The 18,327-nt window shown below is 43.7% G+C and overlaps 2 protein-coding genes across 11 annotated transcripts in view; one reads left to right on the plus strand and one right to left on the minus strand.

The window, feature by feature from the left end:
• Positions 1-2,250, plus strand: part of LOC140464888 (serpin B6-like) — a 56,954-nt gene extending 54,704 nt beyond the window's left edge. For 7 of the 8 annotated variants that reach the window (XM_072560471.1, XM_072560470.1, XM_072560469.1 and 4 more), the window contains one exon: positions 748-2,249. In XM_072560471.1, coding sequence (XP_072416572.1) covers positions 748-1,152 — 405 coding nt within the window. In that variant the 3' untranslated portion in view covers positions 1,153-2,249. Of the gene's footprint in view, positions 1-747 lie in introns of all 8 variants that reach the window. The other variant, XM_072560473.1, reaches the window with a different exon arrangement.
• Positions 2,188-18,327, minus strand: part of ripk1l (receptor (TNFRSF)-interacting serine-threonine kinase 1, like) — a 63,378-nt gene continuing 47,238 nt past the window's right edge. Inside the window, exons 10-13 of one of the 3 annotated variants that reach the window (XM_072560461.1) lie at positions 15,628-15,729; positions 10,438-10,593; positions 7,900-8,194; positions 2,188-4,826 (exon numbers count right to left, since the gene is read on the minus strand). In XM_072560461.1, the coding sequence (XP_072416562.1) occupies positions 7,917-8,194; positions 10,438-10,593; positions 15,628-15,729 (536 nt within the window). In that variant the 3' untranslated portion in view covers positions 2,188-4,826; positions 7,900-7,916. Of the gene's footprint in view, positions 4,827-6,327; positions 7,299-7,899; positions 8,195-10,437; positions 10,594-15,627; positions 15,730-18,327 lie in introns of those variants that run through there. The other 2 variants (XM_072560460.1, XM_072560462.1) reach the window with 2 other exon arrangements.

The raw sequence follows: 18,327 nt of genomic DNA on the forward strand, positions 1-18,327 counted from the left end.
TTCAACCTCCTTGTGGGAGCATGAAGTGGCGCCAATGCAGTCATCAGTGTAGCAGAGGAAGAGGTGGCGAATGGTGCCAATGTAGCTGCGGAAGATAGACTATTCCAAGTAGCTGACAAAGAGGTAGGCATAGCTGGGGCCCATGGCTACCCTTGTCATCTGGAGCATTGATGACTGCATTGGTGCCACCTCGTGCTCCCATGAGGAAGTTCGACAGTTCATCAACTTCACTAACATATTCCACTCTGACATATTCATCTGCACCATCTCAGACACCTCCCTCTCCTTCCTGGACTTCAATCTCCAAAGGTGACTGACTCAACACTGATATTTTCTACAAACCCAACGACTCCCACATCTGTCTGGACTACACCTCCTCCCACCCTGCCTCCTGTAAAAATGCTATCCCTTATTCCCAATTCCTCTGCCTCTGCTGCATCTGCTCCCAGGAGGACCAGTTCCACCGCAGAAGACATCAGATGGCCTCCTCCTTCAAAGACCGCAATTTCCCCTTCCACATGGTTGATGATGCCTTCCAGCGCATCTCTTCCACCTCCCGCACCTCTACCCTCGAACCCCACACCTCCAAACACAAAAAGGAAAGAAACCTCCTGATGCTCACCTTGCACCCCACCAACTTCCATATATAATCGCATTATTCTCCGCCACCTACAAACGGACCCCACCAGCAGAAATATATTTCCCTTGCCTTATTTCTAATCGCGCCGATTTGTTTTCTGTTTCTAGCTGCTGAAGAGTTTGACGTATGACAATCTATCGAAATGGACCAACAAGGAAAACCTGGATTCTTCAGAAACACTTGTCCACCTGCCCAGATTCAAGCTGGAAGGAAGCTATGACCTGAGGGCCACGCTTTCTGCCATGGGAATGCCGGAGGCCTTCGATGGGACGAGCGCCGATTTCTCGGGAATGACAGGGACATGTGCCCTGTCTTTGTCCAATGTCGTTCACAAGTCCTTTGTGGAAGTGAAAGAAGAAGGGAGTGAAGCGGCAGCCAGCACAGAGGCCACCATGTCGTTTCGATGTTTCAGCTCTGTTGATGAATTTATAGCAGATCATCCTTTCCTCTTTTACATCAGGCACAATAAAACTCAAAGCATCTTATTTTTGGGCCAGTTCTCATCGCCATAACCAGAACTTTTACATGGCCCCCTAGTAAACATCCAATACTCAAAACTACTTGCTGTAATTATCCATGCACCGAAGTCTGTGTTAATATCAAATCTTGTATCATTTGTAAACAAGTTCATTTACAGTGGCTGGTAAATGTTATTTCAGTTTGGTATTAAATTGCACATAATCTTACTCAGCTTGTTTGATAGGAGTTGGGACATCATGATGCAGCCTATAAGGGTGGCAGAGGCAGAAATATTCATAACCTTTCGAAGTGTTTAGACGTGCTGTTACAATGCCAAAGCATACAAAGCTATGGAGATTAGTGAGGATGGCAGATGCTGGAAAATCAGATTCGATAAAATGTGGAGCTGGAAAAAGAACAGCAAGTCAAGCAGCATCAGAGAAGCAGGAGAGTCGATGTTTCAGGTCAGAGAAAGCACAGCAGGTCAAGCAGCATCAGAGAAGCAGGAGAGTCGATGTTTCAGTCAGGACCCGTCATCTGCTTGACCTGCTGTACAAAGCAATGGGCTAAGTGCTGGAAAATGGAATTAGAATAGTCAGGTGGTCCAAACCCAATGGGCCAAAGGGCCTTTTTCTGTGGTTTACCTTTATAAAATCATGAGTATCGATCAGATTAGTGTAGTCTTTTCTCTAGGATGGGGGATTTCAAGACTAGGGGGCATATTTTTAAGGTGAGAGGAGAGAGGTTTAAAAAAGACATGAGGGGCAATTTTTTTTTCCCACAGAGTGGTTCGCATGTGGAATGAACTTCCCGAGGAAGTGGTGGATGTGGGTACACTTACGACTTTTAAAAGACATTTGGATAAGTACATGAAGAGGAAAGGTTTGCAGGGATATTGGCCAGATGGGACTAGTTTAGTTTGGGATTGTGTTCTGCATGGACTGGTTGGATCAAAGGATGTGTTTCCATGCTGTATGGCTCTATGATGATTGTGACCAACAAAATAACCATCTGCACAAAACGAGTGTAAAACTTTAACCCATCCAAACTAGAACAACAGAGAGAAACTCTTCAAAGCTGTCTTCATGTTAGAATGATAAGTAATGTATGTTTTTACTGTGTAAATCAATTAATTTTATCAAGTAATAAAATATCACATTAAAATGTTTAAGTATTTCAAACAATTACATTTTGAACAAAACCATCTAGAATTCAGTGACTGTTAAAAGAAATTCCAATGACTTGATTAATAGTATATATACATAATACACAATAATATCAGTTCATGTGGTTACCACAAGAAATAGGAGCAGGGTGTACCAATCAATCAATCAATCAGTCTCTCAGTCTTACTGCACCATTCCATAGGATCATGGCTGATCTTCAAGGTCAGCTCTCCCAACCCAACCCTTGATTCAGTTAGAATCCAGAATTCTACAGATCTCAGTCTTGAATGCACTCAATAGTTGATCATTCAAAGTTCTATGGGGGTGAACAATTTCAGACATTAACATTTCAATTCTCACTCAGTGGCCACTGCCTTATCAGTAAGCTATTCCTCCTGGTTCTGGAGCCAGGGGGATTGATCTCTCTCTGCCCTTTCAGAATGTTGCGCGTTTCAAAGTGATCACCTCTCAAAGCACCACATTCAAGAAAGAGTGTACAAGCCCATTCAATTTAATTTCTCCTCCACCTCTTCCCAAGAAGCAGATTAATGAATTTTCATTGCTCTGCTCCTGAAAGGAAAGGATATTACTTGGGTGGGAAAGTCTGAATTGTGCACAATATGCACCAAAACACTATGTAACTGCAGCAAGACTTGTCACTGAGCTGCATGAGATATTCGGTCAGATGATGAAAAGTTTGATCAAAGAGGTTTATTTCAAGAGGTCTTTTAGAGGAGGGAAAGGAAGCAGTGGGGTTCAGGGCAAAAGTTCAAGTGCTTAAGCCAACATTGGAGCCATTAACACTGGGGAATTGTCAAGGGGCCAGATGTGGGAGATTAGATCCTGGAGGAGATTAGAGAGAGATACAGAAGGGGACAGCAACATGGAGGGATTTGAAAACTAGGTTGAGAGTTATAAAACCAAGTTGCTGTTTAGTAGAAACCCATGTAGGTGAGTGAGACCAGGGCTGAACAGTACTTGGTACAAGTTTAGACACAGGCTGCAGACTTTTGAAAGGGCTCAGGTTTATTTAAGCGAGAATGCTGGAGACCAGCCAAGAATGTGTTGGAAATACAAGAAAGACATGGAACTTCCTAACAGTAATTAATTTCTTTTTTGAAAAATGTGTGGGGGAGGAAGAACTAGAAAGCAAGATAGCCTTTTGGCCTGGCTATCCCACACAATAATCTTTAAACTGCTACGTGCAGGTTTCCTGCTAACACGCAATCTTTTCCTTTCATAAGTGGGACAGAATGAGAGACATACCCATTGCGTCAGTTATGAAAGGGAAAGGAGACAGCACACTTGTAGCTAGAAGTGCTTTGTCTAGCTATTGATAAAATAGCTATGTTCCATTACTAAATTCACAGGGATCATCTGTCAAGGGTCTATAAAAGGGAAATATTCCTCAAGACCTAAACCCTGTTGATGCACCAGTAAAGCGCCGATTGTCCGATAACAGACATGGATGAACAATGCAGGATTCTCCAGTGCACTGAAGCAGAAATTATAGCCATGACCTTATGGAATGGCAGAGGAATTGAAAGACCCACTTCTGCTCCTTTTTTTTTATGCTTTAATAATCTGGTTCTGATGACAATTTAGATTACTTTTCAAAAAAATCTGTGAAACCGGGAGCAGGACTAACCCCAACTCCTTTTCCCCCCAGTTCCCAGGTCTAAGCCTGAGGACTGCTGCTGCCAATGAAGCCTATAGCTTAGACCTCAATCCTGGAGAGGTGGGGTGGGGGGGGGGGGGGTCAAGATGCTTGTCGTCTGGCCTATCTGTGTAGGCTGAGGGAAGAGGCTGTGCTCAAAGTCAGGCCCACACTAACTTCAAACGCCAATAAGTACCGAACATTGATGAACAGCCCAGATTAGATTACTTACAGTGTGGAAACAGGCCCTTCGGCCCAACAAGTCCACACCGCCCCGCCGAAGCGCAACCAACTCATACCCCTACATCTACCCCTAACCTAACACTATGGGCAATTTAGCATGGCCAATTCACCTGACCTGCACATCTTTGGAGTGTGGGAGGAAACCGGAGCACCCGGAGGAAACCCACGCAGACACGGGGAGAACGTGCAAACTCCACACAGTCAGTCGCCTGAGGCGGGAATTGAACCCGGGTCTCTGGCGCTGTGAGGCAGCAGTGCTAACCACTGTGCCACCGTGCCACCCACCAGAATCTGCTCTGCCCATGATGAGTCAGAGTGTCACCTCCCCATATTTTCATGGGTCAGGTCACTGCTCAAATACAAAATGACATTCACATTCTTGATATACACTTCCACCTCTATACAATAGATCAAACTATTCACTATTTCTCCATATCAAAGCCAAACACTGTAACAGTTCAGGATCCAAAGAGCTATTCAAAGCTCCATACCTTCAAGGGTTTTGACACTGAAACAGCAAGGCAAGTCTTAATGTATTCCATGACCATACCAGCAGCCATCCCGCAATAAGCACTTATATAACACCCTGAAAGTAGTAAAAATGTCTGAAGGCACTTCACAGGATTTTCGAACATGGGTGGGAGGATTTTTGTTGATTGTCCTAAAGGAGGAAAGAGAAGCAGAGAAGGAATTCTATAGCGTGGGGCCTCCAATGATACGACAGTTAAAATTAGGGATGCTCAAGTTTTTAGAATCGAGTGAGCAGATCTTTTGGAGGGTGGTGGGACTGGAGAAATTTACAGAGAAAATGAGGGATGAGGCCACGGTATAATTTCAAAGTAAATACAATCTCCTCACAACCTGCATTCAAATAAGAAATTGATGTTACTTAACGTCACTGTCGATACCATTATTGTGTTCCTGTTGTTGCTCTGTCTCATATATATATATATATATATATATATAAGAGAGAGAGAGTGTGTCATATAGCACAGAACAGCTGTTCAGCTCATCGGGTCTACACCAATTTGTCTACATTAATCCCATATTCCAGCACTTGCCCCATAGCCTTGATTATTCTCAAGTGCTCTTCCAGGAACTTCTTAAAAGCTGTGAGGTTTCCTGCCTTTACTACCCTCATGGGCAGTGCATTCCAGATCCTCACCACCATCTGGGTGAAAACATTTTCCCTCAAATCCCCACTAAATCTCCTGCCCTTCACCTTAAAATTATGGTCCTGCTTTCTATCCATCCTGTCCATGCCCCTCATTAACTTACACACCCCAGTCAGGTCCACTGTCAACCTTCTCTGCCCTGAGTAAACAACCTGAGCCTATCCAGCCTACCTTCATATCTGACCTGCCCCATCCCAGGCAACATTGTGGTGAATCTCCTCTGCGTCCCCTCCAGTGCAATCCCAACCTTGATGACCAGAACTGCACACAGTGCTCCAGCTGTGGCCTAAACAAAGTCCTGTGCAGCTCCAACAGAACTTCCCTGCTCTTATAATCTATGCCACGACTAATAAAGGCAAGTGTCCTGTATCTCTTCTGAAACAATTACAGACAGACTATCCTTTATCTGAAGTTCCAAAATCCGAAAAGCTCTGAAATCCAAAAGGTTTTTTTGTGAAGTTTTTTTTCTCATTAACAAGGTTGCTTGGCATGCAAACAGTTAAGCACAGCAGGTCAGGCAGCACCCAAGGAGCAGGAGAATCGACGTTTCGGGCATGAGCCCTTCTTCAGGAATGAGGAAAGTGCGCCAAGCGGGCTAAGATAAAAAGGTAGGGAGGAGGGACTTGGGGAAGGGGCATTGGAAATGCGTTAGGTGGAAGGAGGTTAAGGTGAGGGTGATAAGGTGAGGGTGATAGGCCGGAGTGGGGGTGGGGGCAGAGAGGTCAGGAAGAAGATTGCAGGTTAGGAAGGTGGTGCTGAGTTCGAGGGTTGGGACTGAGACAAGGTGGGGGGAGGGGAAATGAGGAAACTGGAGAAATCGGAGTTCATCCCTTGTGGTTGGAGGGTTCTTAGGCGGAAGATGAGGCGCTCTTCCTCCAGCCGGTCGTGTTGCTATCCCCAAGTCCCTCCTCCCTACCTTTTATCTTATTAGCCTGCTTGGCACACTTTCCTCATTCCTGAAGAAGGGCTCATGCCTGAAACGTCGATTCTCCTGTTCCTTGGATGCTGCCTGACCCTGCTGCACTTTTCCAGCAACACATTTTCAGCTCTGATCTCCAGCATCTGCAGTCCTCACTTTCTCCATGCAAACAGTTAACCCAGGTCGACACCACTTGATGTGTGTGACTCAGATGTGACATGGGGGGCGTGGCCCAACACCGGCAGGCCTCAATACTCTCTCAAGGCCTGTTTTAATTAGTAAGTCTGCTCCTCTGTTAAGATTTTTAAAATATTTCACCATCAAACGGTCACTTATTCTGAAATTCAAAAAATTCCAAATTCTGAAAAACAGCTGGTCCTGACAATTTTGGATAAAGGATTGTCTACCTGTATTTCCCTGTCCTGCTGCCTTCAGGGATATGTGGACAAGTATCCCAAGATTCCTCTGAGCTTCCTATTATCTTGCCATTCATTGAGTACTCCCTTGTCTTGTTCCTTCTTCCAAAGTGCAGCACCTCACACCTCTCAGGGTTCGATTCCATCTGCCATTGATCTGCCCACCCGACCCAACTGGTCTAGTTCTTCCTGTAACGTTCTTCCTCACAGTCAACATCCGGCCAATCTTCATGTCATCCACAAATTTACAAACACTCCCCCCCCACCCTCCCTCAGATTGTCCTCTTATTTGTTTATATATACAAATCGTGAACAACATGGGACTCAGCACTGACCCTGTGGTACATCACAGGATGCCAGCCTTCAATCATACATACAGCCATCTATTATCCCCCCTCTGTGGTGATAGGTGAAACAATGACGAGGGAGCCGGGCAGCGAGAAGGGCCACAAGAAGGGGCAATGTGAAAGTGAAGCTACATTTGGCTCGATGATCTTATGAAGACATCTTTGAGGATCAGTGTCTTCATTTCAAAGGCACAACATCATTAAGAATGTGTCCAAAGGAACAAGGCCTTAAACTGAGGCTTGCGACAAAATGCCACCAAACTTCATTACTGACATCTGCAGAGGAGAGGGAAGGCGAGCAAAATATGTCAAAAATGTTTAAGCAGCTTGAGAACAGAAATGCATATTAGATTTATGAACGATATAAAAATACACACACGAGCAATCATTCTTCCGTGCAAATCAAAAAAGGTCCCAAATCATTGGGCTTGACCACAAGACCTCAGTCTCTGCAACAGTGGAGCAGTATGGGATGGTTCTACCAACGTCAATCCGTAATCACAGACTGGGCAAAAGCAAAGACTGAGATTTCACAAATGAGGTGTTTCTTAACTAGAAACCAGTGAGAGTCAGCGAAGGCAGGGGTGTTAAATGAAGGGGCATCGATGCACATTTAGACAGCAGAGGGTTGGATTGATTTTGAGTTCACGGAGGGTCGGAAGTTGAAGGCTGGTCAGAAGAATGTTGGGATTGGAAAAGTCTGGAGATGACAAAGGTATTGGCAAGTTGCGAGTGAGCTGAGAGAGGATAGGAATCAATGAATGTTTCAGAGGTGGAAACAGGTCGTCTCAGTGATAGTGAGGTATGTGACCAGAAACTCATTTCGGCGTCAAATATGACACCAAAGAGTCAGGTCCAGCTTCAAACAGATCCTTACCTTCAAATGGAATAAACTTAGACGCAGTTCTGCAAACTGCGAATCAGGTCATATCTGTGACATGAAGAAAGGGCTTGGGCAATCTTGCCAAGGTTGGCACCTTTGGATCCTTCTTTCATTTGCCACTTGTGTAGCATTTTGTAAACTTTCTCCTTCAATCCGTCCCTTTCATAATCATGATCAATCTCGTCGATTTCGGACTCTCTGAAGCCCAGCTTACGAGCACAGTGTTTCCAATCTTTGCCCAACTCTCCCCGCAGCAGGTCCAGGTGAGATTCTTGAACTGGAGTATTGTCTGAGAATGGAGGAGAGAGAAAAAAAAGCAAAATCAGTGCCACGTTCTTCAATGGCACTCAATAAAAGAGAAGCAAAACTGTAGGAAAAAAAACATTTACATTGCACTAAGAGTGGTGGAAGAGCATGTATTTTTACAGAAGCATCACAGAAAGCATTCTATCTGGATGCATCAGGCCTGGTACAGCAATGCTCTGCCCAGGATGATAAGAAACTACATAGAGTTGTGAACACAGCCCAGTCCATCACACAAGCCAACATTCTAACCATTCACTTATGTTCCCACCTCTAATGCCAGGGGTCAAAACATGTCTCCTCACCCTAATCCCAGTACCTAACACTGCCACCTGCCACCCGCTCCCCGCCACAATTTGACCTCCCCACAGATGCTGCAGAGTTTTTCCAGCACTGCAACTTTTTGCTGTTGGTGAGGAACTAGATCTCCATGAGAAGGAGGGACATTTGAGTGAAATAAATCTGCCAGACTCCAGTGACAGGGATTGTGTGTGTGTGCATGCGTGCGTGCGTGCGAATGTATTTGTGTTTTCTATGTCATTTATCTCTCTTCATTACTCCTATCTTTCTTTGCCTCCCTTTGGAACATATCTCCATGGGAAGGAGAGCAGGGGAGCAGGGGGAGGCATTACTCAGTATGCAGTCAAAGCCTAGATGGGCTGTCCATAACTCTGATAAGAGACACAGTCAGGAACACACATTATAGATTATCATCACCCATGCATTGCGGAGTTGTTTTGATATTTGTTATATTCAGTGCAATTTTAAGTCTCATCAGGATGAGTTGGACAGACCGGGCTTGTTTCCACTGGTGGTTAGAAGAGTGAGAGGTGACCTGATTGGCACGTGTAAGATTCTAACTGGTGTTGACCAGGTGACATGGAAAGGATATTTGCTCTTGTGTAGGAGGTCAGACCTAGGGGCCACTGTTTTAAAATTACAAGTCACCTTTTTGTGACAGAGAGAAGGAGAATGGTTCTTCCCTTTGGAGGGTAATACAATGTTGGAACTCTCTGCCTCAGAAAGCAGCAGAGGCTGGAATTAATAGTTTTAAGAGAGAGGTGAATCGATTTTTGTTAGGCATGGGGTAAAAGATTTAGCAGAGGAAGAAGGGAATGTGGAATTCCAAACACAGGCAGATCTTATTGAATATCAGAATAGGACAGGCGAATGGGCTACAATTGCGCCTACTGTGTACATTTGCAAGCAAGGTTTCTTCAGTTGTGGTGTCGGTAGAGAAGCAGAAATCAGCACATGGTGAATTATTGGAGATGAATTATTGGAGAAAAGACTCAGTAACTGGGAATGGGGCAGTGAGATGTTGAGAATATGGGTTTTACACAAGATATAAAAACACATGCGCAAGCAATCAATCTACCCTCCAAATCCAAAAAAAAATCCCAGCTCCTTGGGCTTGACCACTCGACCTCAGTCTCTGCACCAGGGCTGATTCAGAAGGTTGTACCAATGGAGATATGTTCCAATGGGAGGCAAAGAAAGATCGGATTAAGGAAAAGAGATAAATGATATAGAAAACAAAAATACAGAAGTTTAATCATGTTTCTTTTAATATAGTTCCAAGAATGATTCTCCCAGCTTAACAAAAGTATGTTTTCAGACAAAGTGAAAAGTCACATGACACCAGGTTATAGACGAGCAGGTTTATTTAAAATCACAAGCTTTTCGAGTGCTGCTGTTTCATCACCTGACAAAGGGGCAGTGCTCTGAAAGCTTGTGACTTTAAATAAACCTGTTGGACTATAACCTGGTGTTGTGTGACTTTTGACTTTGTCCATCCCAGTCTAATATCAGCACCTCCACGTTATGTTTTCAGGGGGAGAGGGGCTTTGTGGCAGTAGTTAAGATTATTACATCACTAAAATGTCAGTGAAAGACCAAGAACTCATTTTTTGTTCTGGAGTGTTCAGTGAGAATCCGATGATTCTCATGTGCAGCAATTTCACACCTTTGGTTTATCTGAATGCTGTGTCGCTTGGTGAAATTCTGGTACGGAGGAGCTTTTGAATGAACAAGGCATTTTGGACGGAATTTCCCAAATTTTCATGTTAACCTGTGCATTTGTGCATTCCATAGGTGTCTTCTCAGTTAGTTCCAGTACTGAGCTGTTACTACCTCAAATGTGCACCAATGTTGACTGAACTGCACTTCCTTTCTCTGCAACAATTGGCAGCGAATTGATTTACCTGCAAGCACAAAATTCTGACTTACCAACAATATTCAATTGCTGAGCACTTTGCATCTGCCTGGAAACTTTGGAGCCATTCTTTTTTTTTGTGTTGAAAACCTGTTTTCCAATATTCATAGTGTTATTGTTGCCAATCTGAACTCCCCTAGCCTCGCCTGTGGAGATGTTCGTTGTGCCTTCTTAAAGGAAGAAATGACATTTGATAAGAACATACAATCCCTCTTTAGGAATACACAGTTAAGCAAGAAACTTAATATAAACTAAAAGAACTGTGAATGCTGGAAATCAGAAACAAAAGCAGAAACAGAAATTGCTAGAAAAGCTCAACAGGACTGACAGCATCTGTGAAGTGAAATCAGAGTTAATGTTTCAGCTCTGATGATACTTCATCAGTTCTGAGGAAGGGTCACTGGACCCGAAACATTAACTCTGATTTCTCTTCACAGATGTTGCCAGACCTGCTGAGCTTTTCCAGCAAATTCCATTACTGAAGCAAGAAACTTACTTGTCTTTGCAGTTGTTTTAGATTAAAGTGGACAATGTGACCAGGAGTTTATCTCCTGATGTAGTTAAGCACAGACTTGAATGGGGAGTGGGTGATATGAACATAGAACATAGAACAATACAGCACAGAACAGGCCCTTCGGCCCACGATGTTGTGCCGAACTTCTAACCTAGATTAAGCACCCATCCATGTACCTATCCAAATGCCGCTTAAAGGTCGCCAATGATTCTGACTCTACCACTCCCACGGGCAGCGCATTCCATGCCCCCACCACTCTTTGGGTAAAGAACCCACCCCTGACATCTCCCCTATACCTTCCACCCTTTACCTTAAATTTATGCCCCCTTGTAACACTCTGTTGTACCCGGGGAAAAAGTTTCTGACTGTCTATCTATTCCTCTGATCATCTTATAATGAGTGAATGACTGTGGCTTGTTTAATCTCCAGGGCAATTTTCCTGCAGGCAGAGTGCCCACCTCCAAGTGGAATCATTTCATAGGAATTGAAGTGGCACAGTGGCTCAGTGATTAGCACTGCTGCCTCACAGCGCCATAGACCTGGGTTCAATTCCACCTCGGGTGACTGTCTGTGTGGAGTTTGCACATTCTCCCTGTGTCTGTGTAGGTTTCTGCTGGGTACCTTGGTTTCCTCCCACAGTCCAAAGATGTTCAGATTAGGTGGATTGACCATGCTAAATTGTCCATAGTGTCCAGGGATGTGCAGGTTAGGTGGTTTGGCCATGGGAAATGCAGGGTTACAGGTTTACGGGGGGGATGGTCTTTGGAGAGTCGGTGCAAACTCAATGACACCTTTTGCCCGGTAGTAAAGGCCCGGTAGTAGGGATAGTAAAGGACAATTGCTTGAAAATGATTAATTCTCCAATCACTGTGTTCCCAAGGCATCGGGAACGAGGCCAGCAGTACCTCAGGCAACCTTTGCACCCCAGCTCCAAATTGTCTGGCTTCCCCTCTACAATAGTGACCTAACAGGAGAATTCAGAGGGTTTTTATAAATACATTAGGGACGAAAGAGTAACAAGGGAGAGAATAGGGCTCCTCAAAGATCAGCAAGACAGCCTTTGTGTGTAGCTGCAGAAGATGGGGAGATACTAATCGGGTATTTTGCACCAGTGTTTACTTTGGAGAAGGACATGGAAGATTTAGAATGTAGGGAAATAGACGGTGACATCTTGAAAAATGTCCACATTACCAAGGAGGAAGTGCTGGATGTCTTGAAACGCATAAAAATAGATATATCCTCAGGACCTGATCAGATGTTGATTGAGTTCTTTGAAGAAGTAACAAAGTGGATTGATGAGGGCAGTGCGGTAGATGTGATCTATATGGACTTCACTAAGGCATTTGACAAGGTTCCCCATGGGAGACTGGTTTGCAAGGTTAGATCTCATTGAATACAGAGAGAACTAGCCATTTGGATACAGAACTGGCTCAAAGGTAGAAGACAGAGGGTGGTGGTGGAGGGTTGGATTTCAGGCTGGAGGCCTGTGACCAGTGGAGTGTCACAAGGGTCGGTGCTGGGTCCTCTACTTTTCGTTATTTATATAAATGATTTGGATGTGTGCATAAGATGTATAGTTACTAAATTTGCTGATGACACCAAAATTGGTGGAGTGGGCAGCAAAGAATGTTACCTCAGATTACAATGGGATCTTGATCAGATGGGTCAATGGGTGAGAAGTGACAGATGGAGTTTAATTTAGATAAATGTGAGGTGCTGCATTTTGGGAAAGCAAATCTTAGCAGGACTTATACACTTAATGGTAAGGTCCTAGGGAATGTTGCTGAACAAAGTGACCTTGGCGTGCAGGTACATAGCTCCTTGAAAGTGGAGTCGCAGGTAGATAGGACAGTGAAGAAAGCATTTGGTATGCTTTCCTTTATTAGTCAGAGTATTGAGTACAGGAGTTGGAAGATCATGTTGCAGCTGTACAGAACATTGGTAAGGCCACTGTTGGAATATTGCATGCAATTCTGGTCTCCTTCCTATTGGAATGATGTTGTGAAACTTGAAAGGGTTCAGAAACAATTTGCAAGGATGTTGCCAGGGTTGGAGGATTTGAGCTATAGGGAGAGTTTGAGTAGGTTTGGGCTGTTTTCCCTGGAGCGTCGGAGGCTGAGGGGTGACATTATTGAGGTTTACAAAATCATGAGGGGCATGGATAGGATAAACAGACAAAGTCTTTTTCCTGGGGTGGGTGGAGTGGGGGAGTCCAGAATTAGAGGGTTTATGGTGAGAGGGGAAAGCTATAAAAGAGACGTAAGGGGCAACATTTTCACGCAGAGGGTGGTACGTGTATGGAATGAGCTGCCAGATGATGTGGTGGAGGTTAGCACAATTGCAACAGTTAAGAGGCATTTGGATAGGTATATGAATAGGAAGGATTTGGAGGGATATGGGCCAGGTGCTGACAGGTGGGACTAGATTAGGTTGGGATATCTGGTCGGCATGGACAGTTTGGACCGAAGGGTTTGTTTCCATGTTGTACATCTCTATGACTCTATGACTGCTAAGTCTTTGAGAAGTAAGGTCAAGATAGAGATTCTCTCTGAATGAGAAGGCAGCTTGCTGCTCCTTCAGTACTGGGAGGCTTCCTATTGTTTCCAAGAAAGAGACATGTATGGGTTCTTAAGGCTATCGGGATCAAAGGGTTTGGGGCAAAGCCTGAACAGTATATTACTGAGTTGGATCATCAGCCATGATTATATCACATGATCAGGCTTGACAGGCCGAACGGCCTCCTCTTGCTCCTATTTTCTATGTTTCGATGGTGCTCCACCTTTGAGAGCCAGTCTCATGTCCCAATGCGTACAGTGAGCCTTTAACTTAGGTCAATAATTGGCCAAACTAGAACAAATTACTGTTGAGCAATGGTTCCCAAAAGGTTTTAAAGGGCACGATGTTAAATACATAGACACCTTGTGGTTCTAGTGGCACAGTGACAGTGTTCCTACCTCTAAGCCAGAAGACGCAGGGTTCAACTCCCACCTGCGCCAGAGGTGTGTCTCTGAACAGGCTGATTAGAAAATATCTATATATTACAATTTTATGAAACATGCACAGAAAAAACTGGAGAAACTCAGTAACATCTGTGGATAAAGGAACAGAGTTAATGATTCAAGTCTGGTATGACTCTGAAACTCCGAAGAAGATCCATACAAGATTCGAGGCGTTAACTCTGTTTCTTTCTCCGCAGATGCTGCCGGACCTGTTAGTTTTTATTAATCTTTTCTCCTCTGACAATGTTAAATATAGAAGCAAGTCCCAGCTCCCTCAGAATGGGATCATGCCCAGTTTTGTGTGCTCATAACCTCATTCTGTTTCCTTCTCTATTGGCTCCCCTTTTGAGTTGACCAGCCAGGGACCTTGCTGCTAAGACGTGAATGTTCATTGTTAAGGACATTGTTCTGGAATGCACTGCCTCGGTCCACTCCGTGCCTCCTTCTCGTTTCCAATGGCTCAGATCTGGGAACTTGCCCAACTGAGCTAAACCAATCTGTCCAGACTATGTGGCACCACATGGTGGCACTCTTGTGTCATGACATTATTACAAACAAAATGTGCATTTTTATAAACCCTTTAATGTAATAACATCCTAGACACTTCACAGGGTGGGGGGGGCACTGTGAAACCAGAAATGGCACCTTGGAAATAGTAAGGCAGATGACCCAATATAAACTGTCACAAAAATCAGTTTTAAGAAGTGTCTTAAAAGAGGAAAGTGAAGGTTGAGAGAAGGAGGGGTTCGGGAGGGAATTCCAGAACTTTGCACCCTGATTTCTGAGCAATTGAAATAAGGAGAGGATAGAATTAAAGGAATGGGTATTTCAATATTGTTGGGCTGGAGGAATACACTGAGATAGAGGGTGGCAAGGCCACGGAGTGATTTGAAAACAAGAGTGTGCATTGTAAAATTAAGGCATTGTTTAACCGGCCTCCATTTCCGTAAAATGATACCAATCCTGAAATTCCATGATCATTCCAGCATAAGCCTAGTCTTAGACTTCCACCATCTAATGCTTCTCTTCAATCACCGTATGACGTGCAGCAGGGATATTGGAGGGATTGATTTTCCACCTTCTCTAGTTGCTCAGTCTCCACTGAGTTTTTTTAAAGATTAGATTTCTTACAGCATGGAAACAGGCCCTTCGGCCCAACAAGTCCACACCGACCCTCCGAAGAGTAACCCACCCAGTCTCATTTCCCTCTGACTAATGTACCTAATACTATGGGCAATTTAACATAGCCAATTCATCTAACCTGCACATCTTTGGACTGTGGGAGAAAACTGGAGCACCCAGAGGAAACCCACGCAGACACAGGGAGAACATGCAAACTCCACACAGACAGTTGCCCGAGACTGGAATCGAACCTAGGACCCTGGTGCTGTGAGGAGCAGTGCTAACCACTGAGCCACCGTGCTAATTTTACAGCTAACTCTTGGATCATGTTGTCTAACAGCCCTCAAAATATAGTTCACTCCTTAACACTCTGTACAGCAGCACACGCATACACACGCACAAAAAAGGCATGGTCAGCTCTGAGCTAAATTTTACAGATCGTCCAGCGGCTTTCCACATTCTGCCATGGCAAACAATTCTGGTTCTTACATTGAACATAGAATGTGTTTGTCATTAACTCAGCTCCCTGTGTCAGGTGGTAATGACTACTATCTGAATCAAAGCCTTACCTTGGCCAAAATAACTGATCTTGTTGGTTTCTGTCCGCGCCAGCTGATTTGGAAGATTGTGAAGAACATTCCCAATGTAGTTACTGGATTCACTCTCATTTCCTGAACATGAAACAAAAACAGCAACAGATTCTGAATAACTTGGGAGACCGTCAGCTTGTAAATACACCATTATTTTGGTTATGAGGAAGAATGCGCCCAAACGTTACAGTAAATGTTACCGGTAATCAGGGAATAAAATATTTAACACCCAAGCTTTTGACATCAATACCATCAAATGTTTAAATGTGTTGTTTGGATAGTTCACTGATAAAGCAGGGCACTAAACTAAGGTTAGCCATTCTTAACTCAGACTAACTTACCCAAGTATTCCAATTTTCACTTCATAAAAAGGAGCCTGCCACATAATTAGACACGCAGGAGGCTGGAAGAACACAACAAGTCAGGCAGCAGCAGGAGGTGGCGAAGTCAATGTTTCGGGTTAAAAATCACACAACACCAGGTTATAGTCCAACAGGTTTAATTGGAAGCACTTGCTTTTGGAGCGCTGCTCCTTCATCAGGTAGTTGTGGAGGACACAATTGTAAGACACTGAATTTAAAAGTTTACAGTGTGATGTCACTGAAATTATACATTGAAAAATACCTTGATTGTCTGTTGAGTCTTTCATCTGTTCGAATACCATGATGGTTTTGTGATTTACACATAAAAGAAGTGAAACTTTTTTTTTGAAAAGTTGCATTCTCAGGTTAACTGTAACAATTGGTGTTAGCGAGACAACATATTGTCTAGTTATGTGATTTACACATGAAAGAAGTGAAACTATCATGGTATTCGAACAGATGAAAGACTCAACGGATAATCAAGGTATTTTTCAATGAATAATTTCAGTGACATCACACTGTAAACTTTTGCTATAAATTCTGTGCCTTACAATTGTGTCCTCCACAACCACCTGATGAAGGAACGTCGCTCCGAAAGCTAGTGTGCTTCCAATTAAACCTGTTGGACTATAGCCTGGTGTTGTGTAATTTTTAACTTTGTACACCCCAGTCCAACACCAGCATCTCCAAATCAATGTTTTGGATGTAACCCTTCTTCACGTTGACTTCTCTTGATGCTGCCTGACTTGTTGTGTTCCAGCCTGCTGCTTGTCTACCTTGGATTCCAACATCTGCAGTTTTGTTTTAGTCTCAAACATAACTTCTCAATGGCAATTAGGGAGGGGCAATTAATGTTACCTGAGCCAGTGAAGACAACATGCCCAGACTTCTTTGTAATAAAATAAAACTGGATTAGGAAATGGCCAGAGGGCACCTTAAGTCCATTCTACCATTCAGTAAGATCATGACTGATGGCCCACATCAAATTCACTTCCTGCCCAGTTCCTCACTCTCTCCATTCCCTTTGTGCCCAACCCCAGATACTGATCCGCAGCAACACGTACCAAATGGACTGCTCAGTCTGTCGGCATCTTTCAACTGTTTATGCCAACAAGTTCTATCTAGCAGATCTCCCTGGCATAACCACACAGCTATCCTGAGCCAGCAGAAACGAGAGGAGCAGGTGCTACAGTGAAAATAGGGGTGTTAAATGGTTACAAAGGTTACATGAAAAGCAAGAAAAAGAACCCACGTACAGTGTTTTATGGGTATAAAAAAATTGACTTTGTACAGTAATTTTTATCAGGAATGCCCGAAAATAATTTATACACAAATCACTTTACATGCGCAAATGACCGGTGTTCTGTAAGCAAATAGAACAGCCATGTGTACACAGGAAGATGCCGTAAATGATATAAATGGCCAAATAAAGTGTTTGCTGTGGCGAAAACATTGGCCTGGATTATATGAGAACTCATTTGCTACACATACTGTCAAAGTCTTTCTATTTGCCCAAAGAATGGTGGAGATTGACAGCTCCAGCAAATTCACAAACTTGTGGAAATGGGACTTGAAACAAATAGTGCTCCCCAAAAGGAAATACATCTTAATACAAGGAGCAGGGATTCTGGGTTGTCTAAAGGTTGTGAAAGGTGCAATATAAATACCCTTTGATGCTGATTAACCAGCGGCCTCACTCCCACCATGTGTTTTGAGTACATGTAATTTCATTCTTGCAGGTGTTTCTTGAGCAAACAATTGAGTTATAACCACTGAAAAATGAAAGAGGGTTGCCAAACATATTTCAATCTCGGATGGGGTTGACAGTATATAAAAGAGTTGGGATTTCATGTAATGGATTTAACAGTCTAACATATCAGTAACAGTGATATTACAGTTTGACTATAATTTAAAGCTCTGTCTCTCCAGTATGTATTTCCACGACCTTTCATTTTAAACTAATGGTGACACAAGTTGTTTTTTTTTTGAAAAACTGCTCATTGGATGTCTGTTTTCTAGCTGGCTAGTTTTTGCTGGCCATCATTAGTTGCTTGGAGGAAATGGTGGCAAGCTGCCTATTTGAAATGCTGCATGTGGTGGAGGTACACCCACAATACTGTCAGGGAGCAAGTTTCTGGATTTTGACCCTGTGACAACCAAGAAACGGTGATAACTCTCCAGGGCAGCATGGTTTGTGGCTTGGAGGGGAACCTGTAGCCAGTGTTCCCATGAATCTGCTGCCCCTATCTTTCTAGGTGGAGGTGGTCACAGCTTTGGAAGGTGCTGACAAAGGTAAGTTGGAGCAGTGCATTATATA

The sequence above is a fragment of the Chiloscyllium punctatum genome, chromosome 41 (genome assembly GCF_047496795.1).
Source record: "Chiloscyllium punctatum isolate Juve2018m chromosome 41, sChiPun1.3, whole genome shotgun sequence".
NCBI classification, from domain to species: domain Eukaryota; kingdom Metazoa; phylum Chordata; class Chondrichthyes; order Orectolobiformes; family Hemiscylliidae; genus Chiloscyllium; species Chiloscyllium punctatum.